Source organism: Colius striatus, chromosome 13 (genome assembly GCF_028858725.1).
Source record: "Colius striatus isolate bColStr4 chromosome 13, bColStr4.1.hap1, whole genome shotgun sequence".
In the NCBI taxonomy this organism is placed as follows: Eukaryota; Metazoa; Chordata; class Aves; order Coliiformes; family Coliidae; genus Colius; species Colius striatus.
Genome location: NC_084771.1, coordinates 9,299,383 through 9,320,427, shown reverse-complemented (window position 1 = coordinate 9,320,427; position 21,045 = coordinate 9,299,383). Strand labels below are relative to the sequence as shown.

At 48.0% G+C, this 21,045-nt stretch overlaps 2 protein-coding genes across 2 annotated transcripts in view; both read left to right on the top strand.

Moving 5' to 3' along the window:
- The first annotated feature begins 2,378 nt into the window (after positions 1 to 2,378).
- Positions 2,379 to 14,042, top strand: PGK1 (phosphoglycerate kinase 1). The gene is made up of 11 exons (XM_062006523.1): positions 2,379 to 2,508; positions 5,036 to 5,086; positions 5,927 to 6,082; positions 6,203 to 6,347; positions 8,180 to 8,283; positions 8,990 to 9,109; positions 10,434 to 10,548; positions 10,827 to 11,006; positions 11,263 to 11,440; positions 11,673 to 11,771; positions 13,569 to 14,042. Exons 1-11 carry the CDS (start codon positions 2,444 to 2,446, stop codon positions 13,607 to 13,609), a joined length of 1,254 nt encoding a protein of 417 aa, XP_061862507.1. The 5' UTR covers positions 2,379 to 2,443; the 3' UTR covers positions 13,610 to 14,042.
- Positions 14,043 to 17,126: 3,084 nt separating this feature from the next.
- AMOT (angiomotin) overlaps positions 17,127 to 21,045 on the top strand; it is a 62,816-nt gene continuing 58,897 nt past the window's right edge. The window contains exon 1 of the mRNA XM_062006628.1: positions 17,127 to 17,260. The gene's annotated coding sequence lies outside the window, so the exon portion shown is untranslated. The remainder of the gene's footprint in view (positions 17,261 to 21,045) is intronic.

Sequence of the window (21,045 nt, the reverse complement as noted above, 5' to 3'; positions counted from 1 at the left end):
TGGTGTTGGATTCTCCTGCAGGATTTGTGTTCACTTTTAATCTTCAGAACAACAGCCAGTTTGTGGGTATAAATCTTAATATTTTTCCTACTTTGTCCTTAAATTCCAACGCTGCCACCTGGTAATGCTCAGAGTGCAGTGAGTGCTGTATGGATCACATATGGAGGCAGAGGCTCTGCCTTGTGCTCAAGGGCAGAGAAGTTTACCAGCAGGTCACTCCACCTTTTATTCAGGACATGAAGGTGAAAGCTCACCTTGTGCACAAATCATTTGTAATTTCTCCACCCTTAAGCCTCTGATAATTCTACAGAGCCACAGCAGGCTGATAGTTTACAGAGCACATAAATGATCCCTGCTGTAAAACACTAGACATGGTCTCGCTGTCAGCTCATTCGGTGATGCTCTGTTTGAAGAGCATCTAGAGAAGTCAGCACTGAGAGGCACAACAACAAAAAGGCTATTTCCCACTCTCTCTCCTGAACATGTTCCATCTCTCTCAAGAATGCTGTCACCTTTCCTGCAAGCTACCTGTGCTTGAACATTGCAAAGAGAAAAGAAAAGGTGGGACTTGTGCCAAAGCCTTTTTTTTAAGTAAGTAGATTAAAATGCAAAGTGTGGTTATAAAAGCAGGAAGTTCCTGAGGGCTGCATCATGTGATACAGATGAAAATGCAGATTGTTGGTGCCCCAGCCACAGCTCTTCAGTTTGATTCATGTAAATATGCAGGCAGTGCACCAAAGCCTGTGCTCTGTCTAAAACCTGCCAGCATCCCATTCCTTTTGGCTGAAGGAAGCAGGCAGGGTCATGCAGGCCAGGGCTATGCCTGTCTGAAGTACAGCTTCTCTCTTGCATTCCTAGGAATTACTGCCTCAGGTAATCACAGGTCTAACCCCAGGTCCTTAGTTTTGTTTTTACCAACCCTTTGCCCTTTTGGCTTTGTTGTACTGATTAATTTAAAGTACAGCTTTCAAATTGTTTGCATGAGCCTTTTTCTTTAAATATTTGCACTGTGTTCTAAATATTTCACAAGAGGAGGAAAGGACAGAAAGCTGACTCAAGCATGGACATGGGCTTTGAGTCTCATCATGTATCTCCAATACCTCCCCTTTCTTTGAAACTTCTTTTTAATGCACAAATTCTGGTGCCTTGGCCATATTATGTGTTGAATTATCTTCTGCCAGCACAAGTTCTTGTGTGACATCTTGTCTGTTGCCTCACCTCATGTTCTTCACCAAGAAATGGAGAACAAGCAAGACAGCCTAACACCAGAGTACACCTTATGAACTATGGCTGCAGTTCTGCCCAAAGAAATGTCCTTTAAGAGTGCACAAAGCACATTTCAGATGACCACAGACTACTTCTCCAACACTCTGCTGGCCTAATAGATGTGTATAGTTGGAATGGAGTTACTCCTATGAGGCAGAGTGTTCTTCCTGTGTGACCTGCTCTAGGTGATCCTGCATCTGCCAGGATGGGCTTCCAAGGTCCCTTCCAACCCTTCAGATTCTGTGATTGTTGGTCAGTTTTGTTTATGTACTTTGACTATGGCTTACTTAGTCCTTTATTCCTGGATGCCCTCCTCTGACCTGGGATTAGCAAGTGTCCTGCCATCCCCTCTCCTCACAGAGCCGTGGGCTAGAGCCGTCGGGTGCTCCTTCTGGGGCTGCTCAGGTTACTGTGCTCATGCCACTGCCTGTGACATTTCTGCTCCCTACTTTTTTTACCCCTAGCAGGCGATGGCTGCCAGCTTTTTAAAATCAAGCCTTCTACTAATGAATGCATCCATTTACCAGGGAAAGTGGTGCCGGGATGAGTGCGGGCTGCAGCTGGAAGGAGCTTTCCTTTGTGAGTCAGCAGCAAGGAGTTGAACCGTGTCCTTTGAAGCAAGCATCGTGCAACCTGTATGGATAATTTATCCAGAACTGGGGGCGTTTAGAGGCTGGAAATAGAGTCATGGCAGTGTGCTATTTAAGGAAGGAAACAACTGCAAGCGGTGCCTCGTTCCAGCAGTGGGAGCGGGATGGTGCCGCCCGGCCGGGCCGGCTCATGTTCCTTGCAACTGCTGAGCTGCCGTTGCCGGGAAAAAAGAGATTTACTCTTAATTTTAAAGCCAAACCTACGGTTAACTCGAGGCTAGGTCGGTACGTGCCTCCCAGGGTGCCGGGGCTTGGGCTGCTTGAGCCCCAAAGCGCCTCAGGCCCCGCCGGGGCGACCCGGGCGCGGCGCGGCGGCTGCGTGCGGGACGTGACGGGGCTCGGGCTGCGGGCCCGCCTCCGGGGGGCGGGCAGACGGCTGACGGGCAGGCGGCTGGGCCAATAGCGAGGCGCGGCGGGCAGAGCGGACCAATGGGTGCCGCGCGGGGGCGGGGCGGGCCGGGCGCTGCGGCAGAGCGCGGGCGGCGGCGGCAGCAGCGGGTGTGCGGGCGCCAGCAGCGGCAGCGAAGATGTCTCTCTCCAACAAACTCACCCTCGACAAGGTGGACGTGAAGGGCAAGCGGGTCGTCATGAGGTGAGGAGCCGGGGCCCGCCGCCCGCGTTGCAGCCCGGGAACGGCCCGGCTCGGGCAGTGCCTGGCGCCGCCGGCCCTGGTGCCCTTGTCCCGGGCGCGGCCCTCAGGAGCGGCCAGGCCCCGCGCGGGGGGCGGGGGAAGGGGACGGGGGTCGGGGTGTGGGGACGCGAAACCCTCCCGGGGATGCCGGAGGGCGCGGAGCCGCCCGCGGCCTCCCGGGCCCCGCCGGCCATGCCCAGCCCCGTACTGCTCGCTGCAGAGAGCAGCAAGTCATCGCTGTCCTCGGCGGCCTCGTGTTTTGAGCCCGGCAAAGTCTTTTCTGCGAGGTTTTGGTTTCGTTTTGGCTTCTTTCTCCCCCCTGTGCCGGCAGTTGTAGATAGCCCGTGGTTCCCGTTCCCCGTCGCAGACACGCGTGCGCTTTCTCGTGAGGGCAGACGTGATGGACGCGACGGGGGTGTGAGAATGCCGAGTCTCAGCTTTAGAAGTCACTCTGCTCGTACGTGTTTCACCCGCAGGCTCCTGCGGAGGAAAACGAGCCAGTTGCCAGGCTTTTATTTGTGAGCCCACAGCTCCGTTTTTCTTTCCCGTGCATCCAAAAATTGTTGCAGTTTAAAAAAAAAAAGGTTAAAATGTGACTGGCTATTTCCCCGAATGAAATAACAGTGATGCTCTGCAACAAGAGTTAAATCGCTGGTGTTCATCACGGCCTGGGGCAAGGCCCTGAAATAGGAATTCATTGCTTATTTACAGAACACTGGAAGCCTGTTGTTGGAATTCTTGCCAAGCAGTGGGAGATAAGGGCACTGAGGTACATTTGATAGATCCTACTCAAAACACTCAGTTTATTGTGCGATTCTTTGTCCAAGGTCAAAGAACTTAACGTGGCTACCACGTGTCCGTTGCCGTGCTCGATGAGTGAGCGGGTATAACAACGTTACAACTTCCTTTTCCCTGTAGTGTTTGTCAGACAGGTTCCCTCTGTTCTCTCACCTTGAAATTTGATGACCAGAAACTAGCTCCTGTAATGAGTACTGAAGGAGCCAGTTCAGAATTTACATGCACCTCCTAAATCTGAAACAACAAAAGGTCGTTTCATCTTTCTAGCAGCTGATTATTCTTCTCTTGTTGTTGTTATGGGACTGGTTTTTCCTTTTCCGAGTTGTATCAGAGAGCAGTCTTGCACTGCCAGAGGAGTGAGCCAGCTCTTAGTCTCTGATAGTTACTGAACTCTCTTTGTTAATCTATCTTTGCAATTCTGTTGCCAAACTTCGAACTTCCCTCCTGCATCTCTTTTCCCTGAAAAGAGTCATCCTGTGCTCTCAGCGCTACTAAAATCAATACCCCCTTTTTTCCCCCTTCTCATATTCATCATAGTTTTGTCACACTCATAACCTGCCTATCTTCCAGTCCTAATATTGAAGCTTCAGGAGAGATAGGAATAGGGAGCAGGAAGGGTTCAGGGGGAGCTCAGGTTTCAGGTGTCTGCCGTGGGGAAGAATTGGATGAGCTGGGTCTTTCTTTTGTAGCTCTACTGGCTTTGTAAAGCAAACTGTTCTTTTATTTTCTCCTTTTAGAACAGTAGTATCAGAATGGTGCTTTTCTTTCCCCTTTCCAGAATTATCCCGCTGTCCTGTGGGCCTGCCAGTTCGATTTCTTTCTGCCCATCTACTCCTGTTTTGTTGGCAGCTTTTGTCGTTCTTGCTCTCCAATTCTTGTGCTGAGCAAGCTACAAGAGGATTCAAGCAACCTCCCAATTTTTGCTAGTCTTTAATATAGATAGAGAATGATTAAGGGTAAAGCTGTAACACCACCTTTCACTTTCCTGGTTCCAAGTGGCTGTTACAGTCGGTTACATGTTCTCTCCGTAGCTCCGTGAGTAATTTCTGCCTTTGCTGTTACACAACACAGCTTCCTGCTGCCGCTAGTCAGCGCGTGGGCACAAGGTGTGCTGGTGAGCTACGGCTGCTGAAACTCCTCCCTTCCAGCCCTTCATCTACACTCTAGATCCATGTCAGGTTTTCCAGTGGGGATGTGATGAGCCACAGCACTTGGCTGCAGAGAGCAGAAATTCAAAGTTGCGGGCAATAACTGGACAGCTTTCTCTGGCCTGCCTGCTTGCCACAGTTTTCCAACCAAATCTTTTAGAGAGCACACTCTCACTTTCCATCCTTTGCTTCCTTTGCCTTGGGAGCTCCTGGTTGGTGATTGTGTTCAATCACACTTTTATCTCCCACTCCAGCAGGAAGATGTGGCTGTCGCGGCTACGGGCGGCGTTAGGATGTATTGGGAGCGCAGCTTTGATAAGCCATTCCAGCAGTTGTGTTCCCTATTTGTGTTCTGTTATTATGAACAGAAATGGCTAATCATATCCTGAATTCAAAATGGAACTCATGTAAAAGTCAGAGCTAAAACATCTTGCTCTAGTCATAGCATTGCTTTCCTAGGCAGCACCTTTACTGCCAGCTTCTCTCTCTTTATAAAAGAAATAACTTGTTGAGTGTTTAATTTTATTTCTGGGTTTTTTTAGGGTTGACTTCAATGTTCCAATGAAGGATCACAAGATAACCAACAATCAAAGGTGAGCGCTAATTTCCAGCCCAGATGGAAGCCCCAAAGTCTTTTCTCTCTGATCTTAGCCCAGTTCTGCTAGTGGTACCTTTAACACTGTTGTGATTAAGCTCTCATTGCTTATACAAAAACATTAGAGGTGTCTCAGAGAAAGTCCAGCAACTGTTAATTAAAAACCCTGCAGCTATTAGCAGGTGATGCTAACTACGAGGCTGCTTCTCACTGCAGCTGCTGTGGAGAGCACACAGAAAGAGTCTCTTAATTGTAGAGATCCTACACGTCAAACGCTGTTGAAGCGTTACAAACATGTCACAGCCACGTCCCTTTGGCTGCCTGTGAAAACTTGCTGCGTTGTTGGCTGTATCCAGAAGACTTTCTGCCTCCTGGTTACCTTGTGGTTGTGTTAACTTCTTGGCTTATGGTAAAATAATTGTTCCAGCACATCATACAAAGGCACAGGGTTTAGAAACAGTGACACCATATGTCATGTCTTGCTTGTGTGTCACTTGGAGGCAGATGGCAGGTGTGTTCATCACAATATGCTCCCTGCTCAGCATTCCCATTGTTTGTTTATGAGTTCAGAATCACAGACTAAACCAGGAAGCTGGTTTAATGTTCAAGCATGTCCTTGACATTTCCTAGTTACAAGCAATCAGTACAACTTAGGTGACAAAACACATTTTACTGCTGTCTTTGAGGAGAGGACTCCTTAACTAATTGTCCTGCCCTTGTGTTCTTTGTCATTTTTGAGGGACAACTCCCAGGGGTCTTGTGTCAGTGGTTACTAAGTCTGGTTGCCTGGTAAACTTTCCTTGGATCCTTTGTAATCTGTTGTTCTCTGCCATTACAGAATCAAGGCAGCTGTTCCTACCATCAAGCACTGCTTGGATCATGGAGCCAAGTCGGTGGTTTTGATGAGTCACCTGGGTCGCCCGGATGGTGTTCCCATGCCTGACAAGTTCTCCTTGGCCCCAGTAGCTGTGGAGCTTAAAGCACTCCTGGGCAGGTGAAGTAGAAGAGCAAGCAAGCATGCTTCCAGCCCTCTCTCTCAGCAGAGCTGGATGCTTGCTTTTCCTTTCTGAAAGGAAGAGTCTGGTGAATTGCAGTGTGTATCTTGTGTTTGCAGGGAAGTCTTGTTCCTGAAGGATTGTGTTGGTCCTGAGGTGGAGAAGGCCTGTGCTAATCCTGCAGCTGGCTCCATCATCCTGCTAGAGAACCTCCGATTCCACGTAGAAGAAGAAGGGAAAGGGAAGGATGCTTCAGGGAACAAGGTGAGACTTCAAGTCTAGCTTTTGTGCATGTCTGCTCTGATCTTACTACCTTGTTTGCTGCAGATGGCCAAGAAGCCAGCAGCCTGTCTAAAATGTCCCTTATGAATTTGCCCTCAGAAGGATGTCAGGGATCTTAGTTCCACTTTTACCCTGCTGTGCAACACTGAGTCAAAGGCATTGGATTTCCAAGATGAAACAGCTTAAGATGACTCTGTGGTGTGGTCTGGTCTGTATAGGAAGGGAAAAGAGCAAAATAGGGTTGTGCAGGAAATTGGTTGCTGCTGCTTAAACTCTATTTTGGGCTGCCTGACACAAAACCCAGAGGCTGTGGGATGTAGTTTGTTGCCTCGGGACCATAAGAATGACGCTTCCTTCATGGTGTTCTGCTAATGTTTTATCATGTTCAAACATTCTGCAGCATGGGGGTTATCAGACCCTTTTATAAACCTATCTGCTCTTAAGAGTAGTAATCTGGAATCAGGCTGCCTTGCACCTCTGACATTTTCTTGAAGGTCAGGGAGGAAGCTTGCTCCAGACAGCTGCTTTTCTTGGCGACGCTGACCCCGTTGACTTTACGCAGCCCTTGGCTCTTTCAGATTGTGTGGAGTGGAATGTGGCATCGTGTGGTGCCCTTTATGGGCTGACAGAGGACTCCTGGAGCTGGGAAAAATAGCCCAGAGAACTAGAAGGCCTTTGCAGGTGGCAATGAGAAATTGAACAAGTCTGGAATTGTTCACTGCTAGAACTCTGTGCCACTGCTCTGAACTGAAAGCCAATATGGTAGCAGGGAGAAGAGAGAGGCAAGACTTTAATTTGCAGAACAAGTGGTAATGGTTCCTTTATTCAGAGCTCTTTGTGTTGTGCTTACAGATGTTACTAGTTCTCACGGGAGCACCCAACCTCTTTATGTAAAGCCAGGCAATTTACCTAGTGGAGGAGCAACTGACAGCGTTATTCTATAATCTGTGTAGTCCCTTTGGCTTCTCTTCTGTTCAGGATGAGTTGAATAAAAGGGCACCCAGAGCTGTGCTGAACTCATCTGCCATACTTTCCTGCATTCCTGCCCATGGTGTTACTTCTGAGTGCCAGCAGAGGCCTCTCATGGGGTGGTGAAGTGGAAGGCACTGGGAGAGTTGGTCACCTGACTGCCAGTCTGGGCTCTTCTCTAAGAGCAAGTGGCTGTAAACCAGGTCTGCGCAGTCACTTACTGTTTAAGTGAGCTCTGCTGTCTTTTCATGGTGAGAAAGAAAACTGAACTACATAAAGCATCCCACGAGGATTTGGTAGGATGCTCAGAGCATAGAGTTGTTTAACAAAATGCATCTGTTCTTGCCTACTAAACTTAAGTTTATCTCCAGCTTTACAACATTGGCTGCTTTCACTGCAGCCTATTGTAGTGTGCAGGCTATTTCTAAGCTAATCCCCAATGCATTTGCTAAATCAGTCCTTTAAGAGCTCATCCTTTTACCTGTGGCACTTGGAGACCACACGTTGTCAGTGAGCGTGCATGAGTTTGTTTAGTTTCATCTTGGCATTGTCTTGTCTCTGCACACCCTTTCTGTTTCCTGTGTTCACCACACAAAACTGGAGATCTGTTGGAGAGAGACTAAAATGTTGACAGTGCTCCAGAGTTTAAACCATCTGAACCTTTTTGTTATCTCTGCTGGACTGGGAAAGTACACACGAAATACAGTGACCCACAGGATAAACTAATGAGTTCCTCCAGCTGATCTTTCTTTGCTTTGGGTTTACAAGTCAAATTGCTGACTTTGACTTTAGTTTCAGAATCAACTCAGTGTACCTGAATAACACAGATTTGTCATTCTTTTTAGATAAAGGCTGATTCTGGCAAGGTGGAGGCTTTCAGAGCCTCTCTTTCTAAGCTGGGAGATGTGTACGTCAATGATGCTTTTGGGACTGCCCACCGAGCTCACAGGTGTGTATCCATTTTCCTTCCCCAGACAGAACTACAGAGTGATATCCGCCACAGAAACACATGCAGCTTTACCTCCAATGAGTTTTAACTTCCTTTTGGGCTTATTCCATTATCATTCTGCTGTGTTTCTTCCCAAAGTAATAGAGTTAGTAGAGGTAGTTGTCAACAGTGCATGCTCTTTCAAGTTTGCCTCTGGGAACAGCAGACTACTGAAACTCTTAAGGCTTCAATTGACATTTTAGGCTTTGAAGAGATAGAAATTACTTGTATACATTGTCCTGCCTTCACAGCAGCTTTCATTTCCATAAGATTAGTAACTGTTTAGATATGTGTCCTTGCAAACTGTAGTGGTCCAATCTGAGCTTGATTTCATAATCCAGTGCTATTGCAGGATGACATCTCTGCTCTCACCGTGCTGCTTTGTCCCTCAGGATTTTGGATCACTAGTTAACACTCTCAGTGTCTTGAATATCAATAACAAAAACAATCTCAGAAAGTAAGCATGTGCAGCCATCCTATCCAACCAGGCAAACAAACCCCTTGTGTTTGTTTTCATGCAGGTAGTGGCTCTTCTCATTGCTGCAGCAATGAAAATATTTGGTTATAAAACCAAAACTGGTTTGAGAATGTTGTGAGACCTGGGGATGTTTGGACCTGTACTGACAGAAAACCTTTCCTTTCCTCACTTCTTGCTTTTATTCTGCAGCTCCATGGTAGGTGTCAATCTGCCTCAGAAGGCTGCTGGCTTCCTGATGAAGAAAGAACTGGATTATTTTGCTAAAGCCCTGGAGAGCCCAGAGAGACCTTTCTTAGCAATTCTTGGAGGGTAAGACTCAAGAACATACTCACTCTGTATTTCTTTTCAACTCCTGTCTAAGAAATGAAGGGTTATTTTGGCTTGGTTCAAGCAAGCGTTTTCCTTTTAGCTGTATCCACAGCTCAGATTTGTCAGTAAGTCCTGAGATTCCCAAGTGGATTAGAGAGCAGCGAGCTGGCTGTGACCGCTCCTGTGATGATACCATCATGGTCTGCTCATTGTGTCTTCTGACCTCTCACAGTCCCCAAACTGAGGTAGCCCACAGCAGTTTGCTGTACAGAGGAAGCAGAAGATCTGTTAGATACACATGATGGCCCTGAAACACTGTCAGTGACCTTTCCTCCACAGTTCAGAGTACAGGCATCCTGCAAGCTCAGCACGTGTCAGTTGACACCAACTGTCATTATGCAACGCTGACCTACTGTAGCTGGACTCTACTCTTCCCCAGCAGCTCCTGTGCAAAGAGACCTGAAGGTGCAGAACCAAGTGACTGCTCGTGTCAGTCAGTAATTTCCCATTGCTGCTGATTTTTGTTATCTACCCAGTTTGGCACTGTAGGTCTGTAACAGGACACAAACATTCCCCTGTTCTTGGCACAAGTATGTGGCTTATTCCTGCTCTTGGCACCCATCAGTGTGGTTTTTTAAGTAGTAGTATTGCGCTCTAACATCAAGTTTTACATTTCTGTGATCTTACTTCTACTGAACAATGCTTTTTTTCCTTTTCATTAGCACCCTTGCAAGGTTTAGAGCTGCAGGTGATCTGTCAGTGAGTGCTAACCTTATCCTCAGTGTTCCACTTTGCCTTTCATGGAAACTGCAAGTGTTTCAGCAAGGGAAAGACTGATAGTTACCTTATCAGATGTTCAAGTTAGAGCAGCAACTAGGATAGCCAAAATGATAAAATATCAGGCCTGTTAGTAAAGTCTGGATAGTGGTTATGAATGGCAGGGCCCTCTGCTCTGCCTGTCTGGGCAGCCAGGGGAAATCAGGCTCTAAAAGGCCAAACAGGGATTATATTTAAAAAGGAAACAAATGGAGGGCTGGATAGAGCTCTTGTAAGCTGATGTTTAATGCTGGCCTGCTATGTTGTCACATTCCCTTTCTGCCTACTCCCAACAGCTCCTGTGTTGGATCTTTCTCTCAGAATGGCCTTGATGTGCCACAATATATTGCCATGACCAAATAGCAGTTGACTAACTCAGCTCCAACCCCAGGAGTCCTTGTGAGGCTTCATGCTGTCTTAGCTAAAGGTTACCACAGAGTTGGTTATAACTGTGGAATTTTGGGAGGTGGCAACATTATTCATTGTTTTTCTTTCTCCCTCTCACCAGAGCCAAAGTTCAGGATAAGATCCAGCTGATCAGTAACATGTTGGATAAGGTCAATGAGATGATCATTGGTGGTGGAATGGCATTCACCTTCCTCAAAGTGATCAACAACATGGAGGTATGTAAAGAGCAGTTCTATGTCTGCTTCTAGTAAGGAATATGGTCAGAATGTGCCTTATAAATTCTGGTGTTGAGCACTGGCTATTTTGACTCTGCAAGGGAGCACTGAGAAGTTACTTTACAATCACTTTGCAAAGATGGAGTTCCTGTGTCTAGGCAGGTGCTGGAAGAAAACAGCCTTTCCAGAATGACTGAGAAGTTTGACTTTGCTGCTGGAATGACTCGTAGCTAAAACAAACGCCTCTCTCTTCTGTTTCCCAAATAATTTCTCTTTAGATTGGCAACTCTCTGTTTGATGAAGAGGGATCAAAAATTGTCAAGGACCTGATGGCCAAGGCAGAGAAGAATGGTGTGAAGATCACTCTGCCTGTTGACTTTATCACTGCAGACAAATTTGATGAGCATGCACAGACTGGGTCAGCCACAGTGGCTTCAGGCATTCCTGCTGGCTGGATGGTAGGTTTTAATAGGTGAAGGGTCTAAAAGGAGTAACGGGCAGCAGTGGAGTGGGAAGGACACCTTAAAGGAGGAGATTGTGATTGTGACCCTTTGCAAATGTTCCTGAGGGCAGTTGAGCTGCACAGTGTGCTGCTTTAATGAAACTGAAGCCCTGCTTTTTGTTTTGAATTCCTAAGTCTAAAGTAGCTTTTGTGAGGCTTGGATTACTTGTCTGTACTAGGAAGATGAGTATCTGTGGCTTCTCTTGTCTTAGGGCTTGGACTGTGGCCCTGAGAGTGTGAAGAAGTTTGTTGAAGTTGTGGGAAGGGCCAAGCAAATCGTGTGGAATGGTCCAGTTGGTGTCTTTGAGTGGGATAAGTTTTCCAAAGGAACCAAAGCCCTGATGGACAAAGTGGTAGAAGTAACTGGAAAGGGCTGCATCACCATTATTGGTAAGTAGTTGTACCTGCAGGCTCTTGTCTTTCTAAATGCAACAAGGAAGCTTCTGCTTGCCAGGAAAAATACTTGTCAAATTGGAGGGTTTTTGCTCTTGTTTTCATCTGTCCTTCAGCTTGGAGATAGGCCTTTAAAAACTGCAGGGCCAGCCCCTTGCAAGGCTCTGACCCTTAGCTGAACAAAATCTCAATTTCTTGTGTGTCTCATTGGCTTTTGTTTGTCCTACAGGTGGTGGAGATACAGCTACTTGCTGTGCAAAGTGGAACACTGAGGATAAGGTTAGCCATGTCAGCACGGGTGGTGGTGCCAGCCTGGAACTGCTAGAGGGTAACTCTTATCTTCACTTGTTTGAGCAAAAGGGGTAGTTGTGGGTGCTCTGCCATGTGTTGGTATTCCAGAAAGCACAACAATAGGATGAATGTCTTATATTCTACCTGTAGAGCTGTGGAGTTGCATGCAGCTTTTCAGCAATGAGCTCCTCCTTGCTCTTCTTTTGTAGTCCTGATAGAGCAAGGGAGGAAAGAGAATGGAGCACAGTCTGCCACTCCCAGAAAGCAAAAATGCTGGAGGAGAAAATACAGTCAGGCTGCTTTGTGCAGATGCCCCCCTGAGACCTGCAAACCAGGTTGTTGGAAACACCCAGGCTCTGCTTCTCACCAGAACAGTCTGGAATTTTTTGCCAGAAGTCTCCCTTTCAGCTCATGGTTTGAAACTCCCTGGTTTTGGGAGCCCTCTAGTGATCACTTACAAACCTGCATGAGGGTGTTTGGAATTCAAAATGGTGAGAATTTGCAGGATTCCTCTAACGAGTTACATTGTGCTCCAAATGAGTTTTCATTTCCTCTGGTAATTTGCTGTTTCCCAATGTGTGTAAATTATCTAACGCTGTCAACTTCTCTGTGGAAAAGCAACTGCACTGAACTGTGTTGCAGCTGTTAGTTGCCAGCAGTTACACAGGAGACAGAACTTTTGTTTCTGTTGCCTAGGGAGTGATGGTAAAGGGAAAGAATGCAGATGGTTAGAAGGAAACACTGTGCAACCCATTTATTCAAAAGGACAAACTTGTCTTTAAGTTTTGGCCCCAAATGTGGGTTTGTGTGTGTGATCTTTTAAATGTAACGGAAGTCTGGTTAATTAGAAAAGCTTCAGAGGGTTTAAGACAAAAAAGCCCCAACCAAAACCTCTCCCAGCAAACCCAGTGAGTTGTGAACAGTGTTAAAATTCAGCACTGCCACACAGCTCGGGCATTTGAAGGTAGGTGGTGTGGAAAAAACAGAGACAGGAAAAACAGAATGATCTCTCTTCAGTATTGAGCCCTCACAGAATCCCAGCATGATGGGGGCTGGAAGGGCCCTGCAGAGCTGCTCCAGTCCCAGCCGCTGCTAAAGCAGGTCCCACCTAGATCATGTCACACAGGAATGTGTCCAGGTGGGTTTGGAAACCTCCCGAGAAGGAACCTCCACACCCTCCCTGGGCAGCCTGGGCCAGGGCTCCCTCATCTCAGCAGTAAAAAAGATGAGCATGTTCCTTGCTTCCATCAGTTGGAACGAGGCAAGTAAACATCTAGACCTGTGTCTTTTAGTGCCAGGAGAAGATGTGAGGCTCATGGGAAGCTTGCTTGTTTTCTTCCCCTTAATCCATTCTTAAGATTTCCACCACACATGCCAAACTTCTCTTTCTGTGCCACTGGGCATTGAAGAAAGTACAAAGTAACTCCCTAAATCCAAGGCAAAAATCTCCTTTGCCATCAAAGTTCATGGAAAAAGATCTTGGGTGTTTGGATCTGACCCTATAGCAGAGACTTGGATAGGAATTTCCTGTTCCTGAGGATTGATGATGGTGGTATGTTAAGATTCTGTCTGCTGACAAGCGAGTGCAGCTGGATACTCCTGACAACCCTACGGGGTGTTTGTGTGCAACGGTTCAGATGGAACCCATATGCCTTCAGAGCCACAGTTGTCACCAGAGGGGTGTGCAGAGCCAAGCTCTTCCATGTTCCACCTCTAATTTCTGATTGGTTTTGTTTTAAGGTGTCAAAACACTGGCAATTCCAAGTGTGAAGCTCAGTTGTTTGCAGGCAGAAGGGTTCTTAACCGTGTTGGTATTTTTGACCTGCTCTAACAGGTAAAGTTCTCCCTGGTGTGGATGCCTTGAGCAACGTGTAGAGAGGAGAGAGTATGGATGGCCCCACGTCCTGTGCACAGCCCCTGAGACTCAACACTTCAGCGCTTCTGTATTGCAGCTCTGCAGGCAGATCACAGAATGTAAACCGGCACTGGGCAGGGTTTGAGGAGAAGGCAGCAGAGAGATCCTTACGACCGCAGTTTACATGATGTGGATTTGTCCACTGTTACCCCACTTGAATTAACGTAGTGAGTTTAAACTGTTGTTGTGAATTTAGAGTGTATATATTTATATCTTGCCTTTTCAAAGAGATTCATCCCTGTTAGACCTGTCTGTTTCTCAGAAAGGAGTGCACTCTTTTAGCTTCGATGTTCTTAGGCATTTCCATCACTTGACACGGTTCAGAAACAAGAGGGGACTCCAGTTTTTTGGAGGCTGATTGTAATAGCTGCTGAATAAACATGTTTAAAGTGCTCCCAGTTTGTATATGCTCCTTCTTTCAGATTTTTAGAATCACCTGCATTCAAATACCTTCCTGGCATCAGGAGTCAGAGGTAGTTTTCCTTTTTGCACTTTAGTTTTTGTCCAGTAGATCTACAAGCACCTGGTCACCATCAAAGTGACTGTTGCTGGTAAGGAAGTAAATTGTTCCAGATGTGCTATCATGTTAAAGTTTGCCTTTGAGTAATAAAGGAAGATGAAAGTTTGAATGTGTGAGTCTAGTAAAAGAAGTGCAAGTTTTAAAGCATTTCTCACAGTAGGCAACTTGTGTCCCTGATCTGAACAGGGGAGAAGCCAAAGGCTGGTAAAGACTTAAGTCACAGGCAAACGGAACAATGCACCTTTGCTCAAGTCTGTGGTGCTAAAAGTAGCACAGTAAAACCACCCTGTTGGACAATCAGGTCTGTGTATGTGGCTTAAGCATGTTGCAGAACTGCAGGTATCTTCAGTGGAGGACCACCAACACAGTGCAGGGGCTTAAGGTTGGGATTTCCATTTCAACTGTCCAATGTTGGCTCCTCTGCTTGCTGCAGGACCCAAATGAGAGCATGGGGTGGCTCGAAACCAGCCCCAGGACTACTCCAAACACAGACAGGCTCCTGAGGATCCAAGTGTGTGATTTGCATGATGTTAGCAGTCGCGGCTCTGCTTGTAAGCACTGTAAGAGGATGCAGTGCTCCAGCTGAACTGCTTGTGTATCTTCCTGCTGGATCAGAGAAAAACCAGTGATGTAAAGCAGCAATTGCCTGGTTTTACTCCTGGTGAGTTCCCAGCAGCATTGGTAGGGTGCTTTTATGGACTGAACAGTATCAAGCAGCCAGGGAGATCCATAGAGAGAAGCTCTGAGGTAAGCAATAAGCCACAACACAGAGAATACTTCTGTGTTTGTTTGTATGTATATAATATCACCACACCAACATGAAGGCACGTGTTATAGACACAGCCTGTGTGCTACAGTTTACTCTGTCATGGTGGCACGTGAATTAAAACCTTATAAAGCTGCATATGAAATACAGATTTATTACATTTTAAAGCTAAAAGTGATTAGTGCAAAAGCAAGACACTAGAAAGAATGCAAATGATTTCAGGGCTGTAGTGTTTTCCTCTCTTCCTTTGTAGATGTCCCAAGCATTGATGAGGCATGAATGATGCAGAGTTTTGCTCGGATTGCTTTCTGGCCCTTGCTCATGTTTCCCAGGCAGGGGTGCAGACCTCTGCCAGCTGCAGGAACACAGCAAAGAAAAGAGAGAGATTGTTAGCCACACAGGAAAAAGACACTGGATTCTGAAAATCCAGGACTACAAAAACAAACATTCCACCATGTTTTGTAACAGATCGTTCTTGTCTGGCTCTGGCAAGCAAGGCCTTGTGGCAGCACAGCCCGCTTCAGTGTCACTCTTCTGCCCCTGTGTTGCTGGATTCCCATGGAGCAGGAACGGATTTTCCCTCCATAGTTCATTTCTTGGTGGTTACAGTGAAAGGTTGGTGTTTGGCTTCTACCTCTGCTGTGGATTTTTTCCCCTCTCCATTTAAAGCAACAAACCAAAGCTATCTGTAATCAAATATGGCAAGGAGTGGTAATGCTCTGTGAACACAGATGTCTGTGCTTAAAAGCATTTTCCACCTGGTTTCAGACGCTCACATCTCTGCAAGGTCCTTTTGTTTCCAAATGGCTTGTTCTAACTAATGCAATGTTCAGGTCTGTGTGCACAACACAGCAAACCTTGTACAGCAAGGCCAGGGAGAGATTCACCCTACGGGGTGTACAGAAAAATGGATGAAACATCTCAACAGGAGACTGCAGGAGCTGTAAACATGATGACTAGCAGCTGATTACTCGAGTGACTGAGTTGCCAGATGTTTTCTTGAGCTTTACCTATTAATGGTTTTTAGCACCTGGATATTGCAGTGATAAAATATGACAGCTACAGGTTCCTTCTCTCAATGAATTGTGCATCCTCTGGAGTCACGCCAGTTTCCCTAGATTAGTTTGGCCTGTGTTCTGACAACTTTTCTAGACACGAATCTTTGACAGTCCTGCTTTTAATGTTTTCATTGCTTTTATTGGGAGTGCTTTTGTGGCAAGGAATGTTGCTAGTCAGAAACATTGTGGAGGAGACATTGGATGACAAAAGCTGTCAGAAAGCTCAGGATGTGATGAAGAGCTTGAGCATGGTGATTATCTTACCGGGTGAAATTAAAATGGAAGAGTTTCAATCCTCGTGGCTGAGACTATGAAAAAATGGGGCATGACAGACTTTGTTTTCAAGAAAACAAGCTCCTCTTAGGCTGAAATACGAGGGCTTTCATACTGGTGTCTGCCTGTACAATCTACTGTTCACTGCAATAGGTGGAAAAAACTGTTTCTATGTTGTAAAATGTGAAATTGACGATATGTGAAGAAATGGATTGGCAAAACCACAGTCAGAGTGTAGCTGGGTGACTCAGCAGCCACGTGCTGGGATATTGGCCCTGATGTGGCAGAGGGGGCCCAGAACATCTTTCGTATTTGCAGGTGTGGCTGGGCAGGAAGGCAGCTGTGGGAAATGTACCTTTGTAACTGCACAGACACCAACCCTTCTGCTTTGGCTCTGGCTTTGCAAGGAGGGCACTGCTGTGGGCAGCGGCCATTTTGTGAGCGAGGCCGTGTGGGGGGATGCAGCCCCTTCTCTCACAGGGAAGGATAAACACCTCTGCCCCTTCTTTTTCAGTGCATTCCCCTTGCAGCCTGCTGCCTCGCTGCGCCTCGCAGCTCAGACGGCGTTCCACAGCGCACTTCTGCGCTTTCAGCCCCCAGCTGCCAGTATCCCAGGCCTGCTACAGAGGTTCTGCCTCTACGGGCCAAACGTCGGGGCCAGCTCTTTCCCCGGTCACGGCGTGGAAACCCAAGGGAGCCGAGAGCAGCAGCTCCGTCCCCGCGTCCCCGCCGCCCCCGGGCCGCGCAGCCCGGCGCCCGGGCGCTGGGGGCGGGCAGCGGGACTACAGTTCCCGGCCGCCTTTGCAGGCGCCGGCCCAGCGGGGGATGCCGGGTGCCGTAGTTGCAGCCGCCTGGTGAAAGTTAATAACTGAAGCTGGGGTAGGCACTTCCCAGAGCTCCTCGGTGCCTCTCATTGCCATGCCGGCTTTGTCACCTCGGAAGGAAGAGGAGCAAGATGGATGAGCGGGCGGCCGCTGGGGCAGGTGCCCGCGGGGTAAGGAGCTGGGTTGGGGGGGTGTGTGTGTAGGGGGGAGGCTCGGGCCGCCGCTGCGAGGCCGGCTGCGTGAGGGGAGCGCGGCTGCCTGCTTCCCCGCCGGCCCCCGGCGACGAGGAGGGGCCCGCGGCCGCCCTGCCCGGTCGGGATGCCGGGGTCGGGGGCAGGTGCAGCGGGGGGCGGCGCCGGGGCTGCCTCGCCCGAGGGGCTGCTGAGGCGGGGGCGCGGGCTCGCGCCTAACGGCTGCGGTGGCCCCGCCTGAGGTAACCGCCGGCCCGCGCCCCGCGCTGCCGCCTCCCGCACCTCCCGGCACGGGGCTGCGCGGCCCCGCGGCTCCGCCGAGGCACGGGGAAGGGGCTCCCGCTCCTCTCCGCTGCCCTCGTGGGGACAGCGCCCTTTCCCGGGCGAGGTGGGCGGTGTGGGGGGAGTGCGGACGGCATTTGGAGGGGTCGCTGCAGGCACGGTCCCGGGAAAGTCTCGTCGTGGGCAAGCGATGAAGCTGTGAGGGCGTGCAATGGGAACTGTTTGATGTGTATGGTAGAGGGGACAGAGGACTTGCTGCAAGGAGAGCGCAGAGCCGACCTGTCCCATCCCAGGTCCGCTTTCAAGTCCAAGTAGTGCCAGGAGCTGTTTTGGTACCAGCAGCCCTGCAGAGGAGGTCCAGGGCCTCTGCCCCTCCTGCCAGTCCTGCCTGTGCCGCCTCTTCCCTCCACAGTCCCTGTCGCTGCCAGCCCCAGACACCCACAGGAGTTGATCTGCATCAGCCCAAACTCTGAATTAAACCGAAGTGACTCCAAATCCTCCAGCTTTGATGTCCCAAGAGAACAAAAATGCCGGTCAGAGGGTGATAATTCCCAAAGAATTAAAAGCTTTATGTTGGTATCCTTGCCTGGTAGAGAGTGGGGATCCCAGCAGCCCCTTGGGGGTCTGGGTTTAGCCATCCCACCACAGCTTCGTGGTCTGCCCTCAGGTTGAAAGATTACACCTTTCATTAGCAGACTGGTTCAGGTAGGTCCATAAATACTCACCGTGACGTTCACAACACGGTTGAAGCAGGAGCATAAATACCGTCTCTCAGTTCCAGGTTATTTTTTGAGGAAGGTGAGGGCTGGAAGGACAAATCTGTAGTGTGGAGGAGCTGTGGTGGACATAGGAACTTGGATGATCTTAAGCACCCATTGCGTTTGGTTGGTGCTGTGAATAGCCACGGACTGACTGGATCACCAGCGTACGGTAGGATAGCCCAGCACGTCCATAGTGGGCTCTTGGGGAGGTGTTCTCACTTCTCGTGACATTTATGCCCTGGCTCTGGCCCTTGGCATCTTCGCCTGGAATCTCTCATTGTGAAATTCCCATCAAGAACATATTAATTCAATTTTCAGGTTGAGGTTTTGAGAGCATCACCTCTGATAAACGGTCCTCAGTTCAGCCCTAATGCAGCATGAAATAGCAAATTCCATTTTAGCTCACTTTTCATTTGTATTCCACTTCTTAATGAATATTTTTCATTAAGCATCTAATCCTGTCCTAGCCTTTCTCATCAGTAGGGCTCAAGGTGCTTTACAAAGAGGTAAAAACACGATTATTCCAATTATCCCTATTAAGGCTTAGGTTTTGGGCAGCTCCTGCAGATAATATAGGTCATAAATAATTAAAAGTACAATCTAATTAAAAGAAATCCCCAGTCGTAAACCAAAGTGCCATACTGAAGAAGCCAGTTTTCAAAGGCACAGCCTTACAACCTAATCTCCCTGATGAGAGCAGCATCCCATTAACCCACAAATCTTCAGTCTCCTGACCTGTCTGCCCCAGCTGCAGGTACCTGCCTGTGCGAGACCCAAGGGAGGGAGAAGGTCACAGAAACATGGAATTTTAAGCGTTGGAAGGAACCTTGAAAGATCATCTAGTCCAGCCCCCCTGCCAGAGGAGGAGTTTCAGTGATCAAAAGCAGTCTGGAGAGGGTTCTCCTCTTAGAGTCATTTGAGTAAAGGGCTTGTGTTGGGAGGCTTGCCTGAACTGAGCAAGGTTAGGCATGGAACTGATTGATTCTCTTAAGTACTTACTGGGAATTAGAAGCATTGCTCTAACTGGAGTCCAGAAAGTACAAAGAAAGTTGTGGCCTGAATCCAGTTCATACATGACCTAAATAGAATTCTGGCCCCAAAACTTGCTCTGAACACCTTGTCAAATTACATCAAAGTTGGACGTGCACTTTCATGTTTGGGACTTGAGGCTCTAAACTGCTGGTGCCAGCCTTGGTCTGTGTGTCCCGACACCTGCACGTCTGCCCTGGAAACGGACTCTCTCGGGACCGCTGTGTGTCGACAGAAGTCAGCAGTAGGGCTACGTGGATGAAACCCTTGTTCTCATTCCAAATACCTGCTGTCACTTATTACTGGTTGTGTGGGAATGTTTCTGCTCAGGTCTGTGGTTATGCAGCGTTCAGTGGTGACCTAATTGCGACGTTCTCATTAGGCAGAGGAATTCCTGAGTTTGGCTTTAGAGTTCACCTTCTCAGTCAGTAAATCAGTGCTCCACAACACCCCTGCCATCAGTACTGTCACCATAGCCCAGTGTTTTATGAGGGATCATAAGGCTGATGAGGGCACTTTGGAGCATGTGTGTCTTCAACAGCTTCTCACGCTTTACCGTTTTAATGTCTAGCTTAGCTCAGAGCAAGTGTGGACCATCTTATTGCTGAAAAGGCCTAAATCTGATGGCCTATAGCAGCTTTCTTACCACCACCAAAGAAGCTGCACCTTTGATAGTTTGGTGTTGGGTAATTTCCTTGAAAGCTGGCGATACACGGGCAGCCACAACTGAAGGTGGAAGAAACCCAGCAGCCTTTCTGATTGTCCTGTGGTGAGGCTTAATCTTGGCCAGAGAATGCCGCTGTCATTCTCAAATGTAACTCAAAGGGATGTTGATTGCAAGGGACATTAAAATGAGTTCCTAAGTTCCTCAGGATCTCGGAGAGACCCACGTCTTGATCTGTCTGTGCTGATTTCATCAGTTGTATTGTGTTAAACTGTAGTTCAGTGTGGTACACTGGAAGCTTTGACTCGTAAGGCACGACTGGAACTCCGAGTAACGCTGGTGGTACTGGAAACGTACTACATGTGACAAAAGGGAACCTGCAGAAACAAGGAAACAAGGAGTGCAGACGTTTTGAGCGTCACAGGGAGGGAGGGAAGAGAAGCAAGGGGGGAGGGACAAAGCAAGGGAAAGTAGAAAAGAACAAGCAGGAAGAAAACTAAACCACCACAGTTCTAGGTGACAATTAGTGTGGCGTGGGTGAGGCTTTGCAATTGACCCAAGTTTCCCTAAGAACATGATCCTATGCCACCTCTGGGAGGGAGGAGAAGGGAGGAGGGTTCCTGGAGAAGTGCATACCCACACAATGAATGAAGCCTTTGCTTTCTTCCCTTGCACATTTGTAGAGCGCTCACGTCTTTCCCTTACCCCAGGAGACATTCCCATTTCCTTTCATTTACCAGTGTTTGGAAGGCGGAAGGAGATGAGGCACCGTTGGGTTCCCTTATTAACTTAATCTGTGGGAAGCTCTACATAAATCATTGAATTTCCTAGCCTTGATAGAATGAGATATTTGTACAGTGAAGTCAAACAGAAGACTGAGATTCCTGCACAGGGAGGTTTTGATGCTGTTCCAGTCCTGTGCCTGTGACTCTTACGCGTGCGTCTCTTTGAAGTCTGAAGCTTAGGAGTCTGCATTAATGATCAAGGGACAGAGCTGAATACGGAATTCTTATGGTACCAAGGTAAAG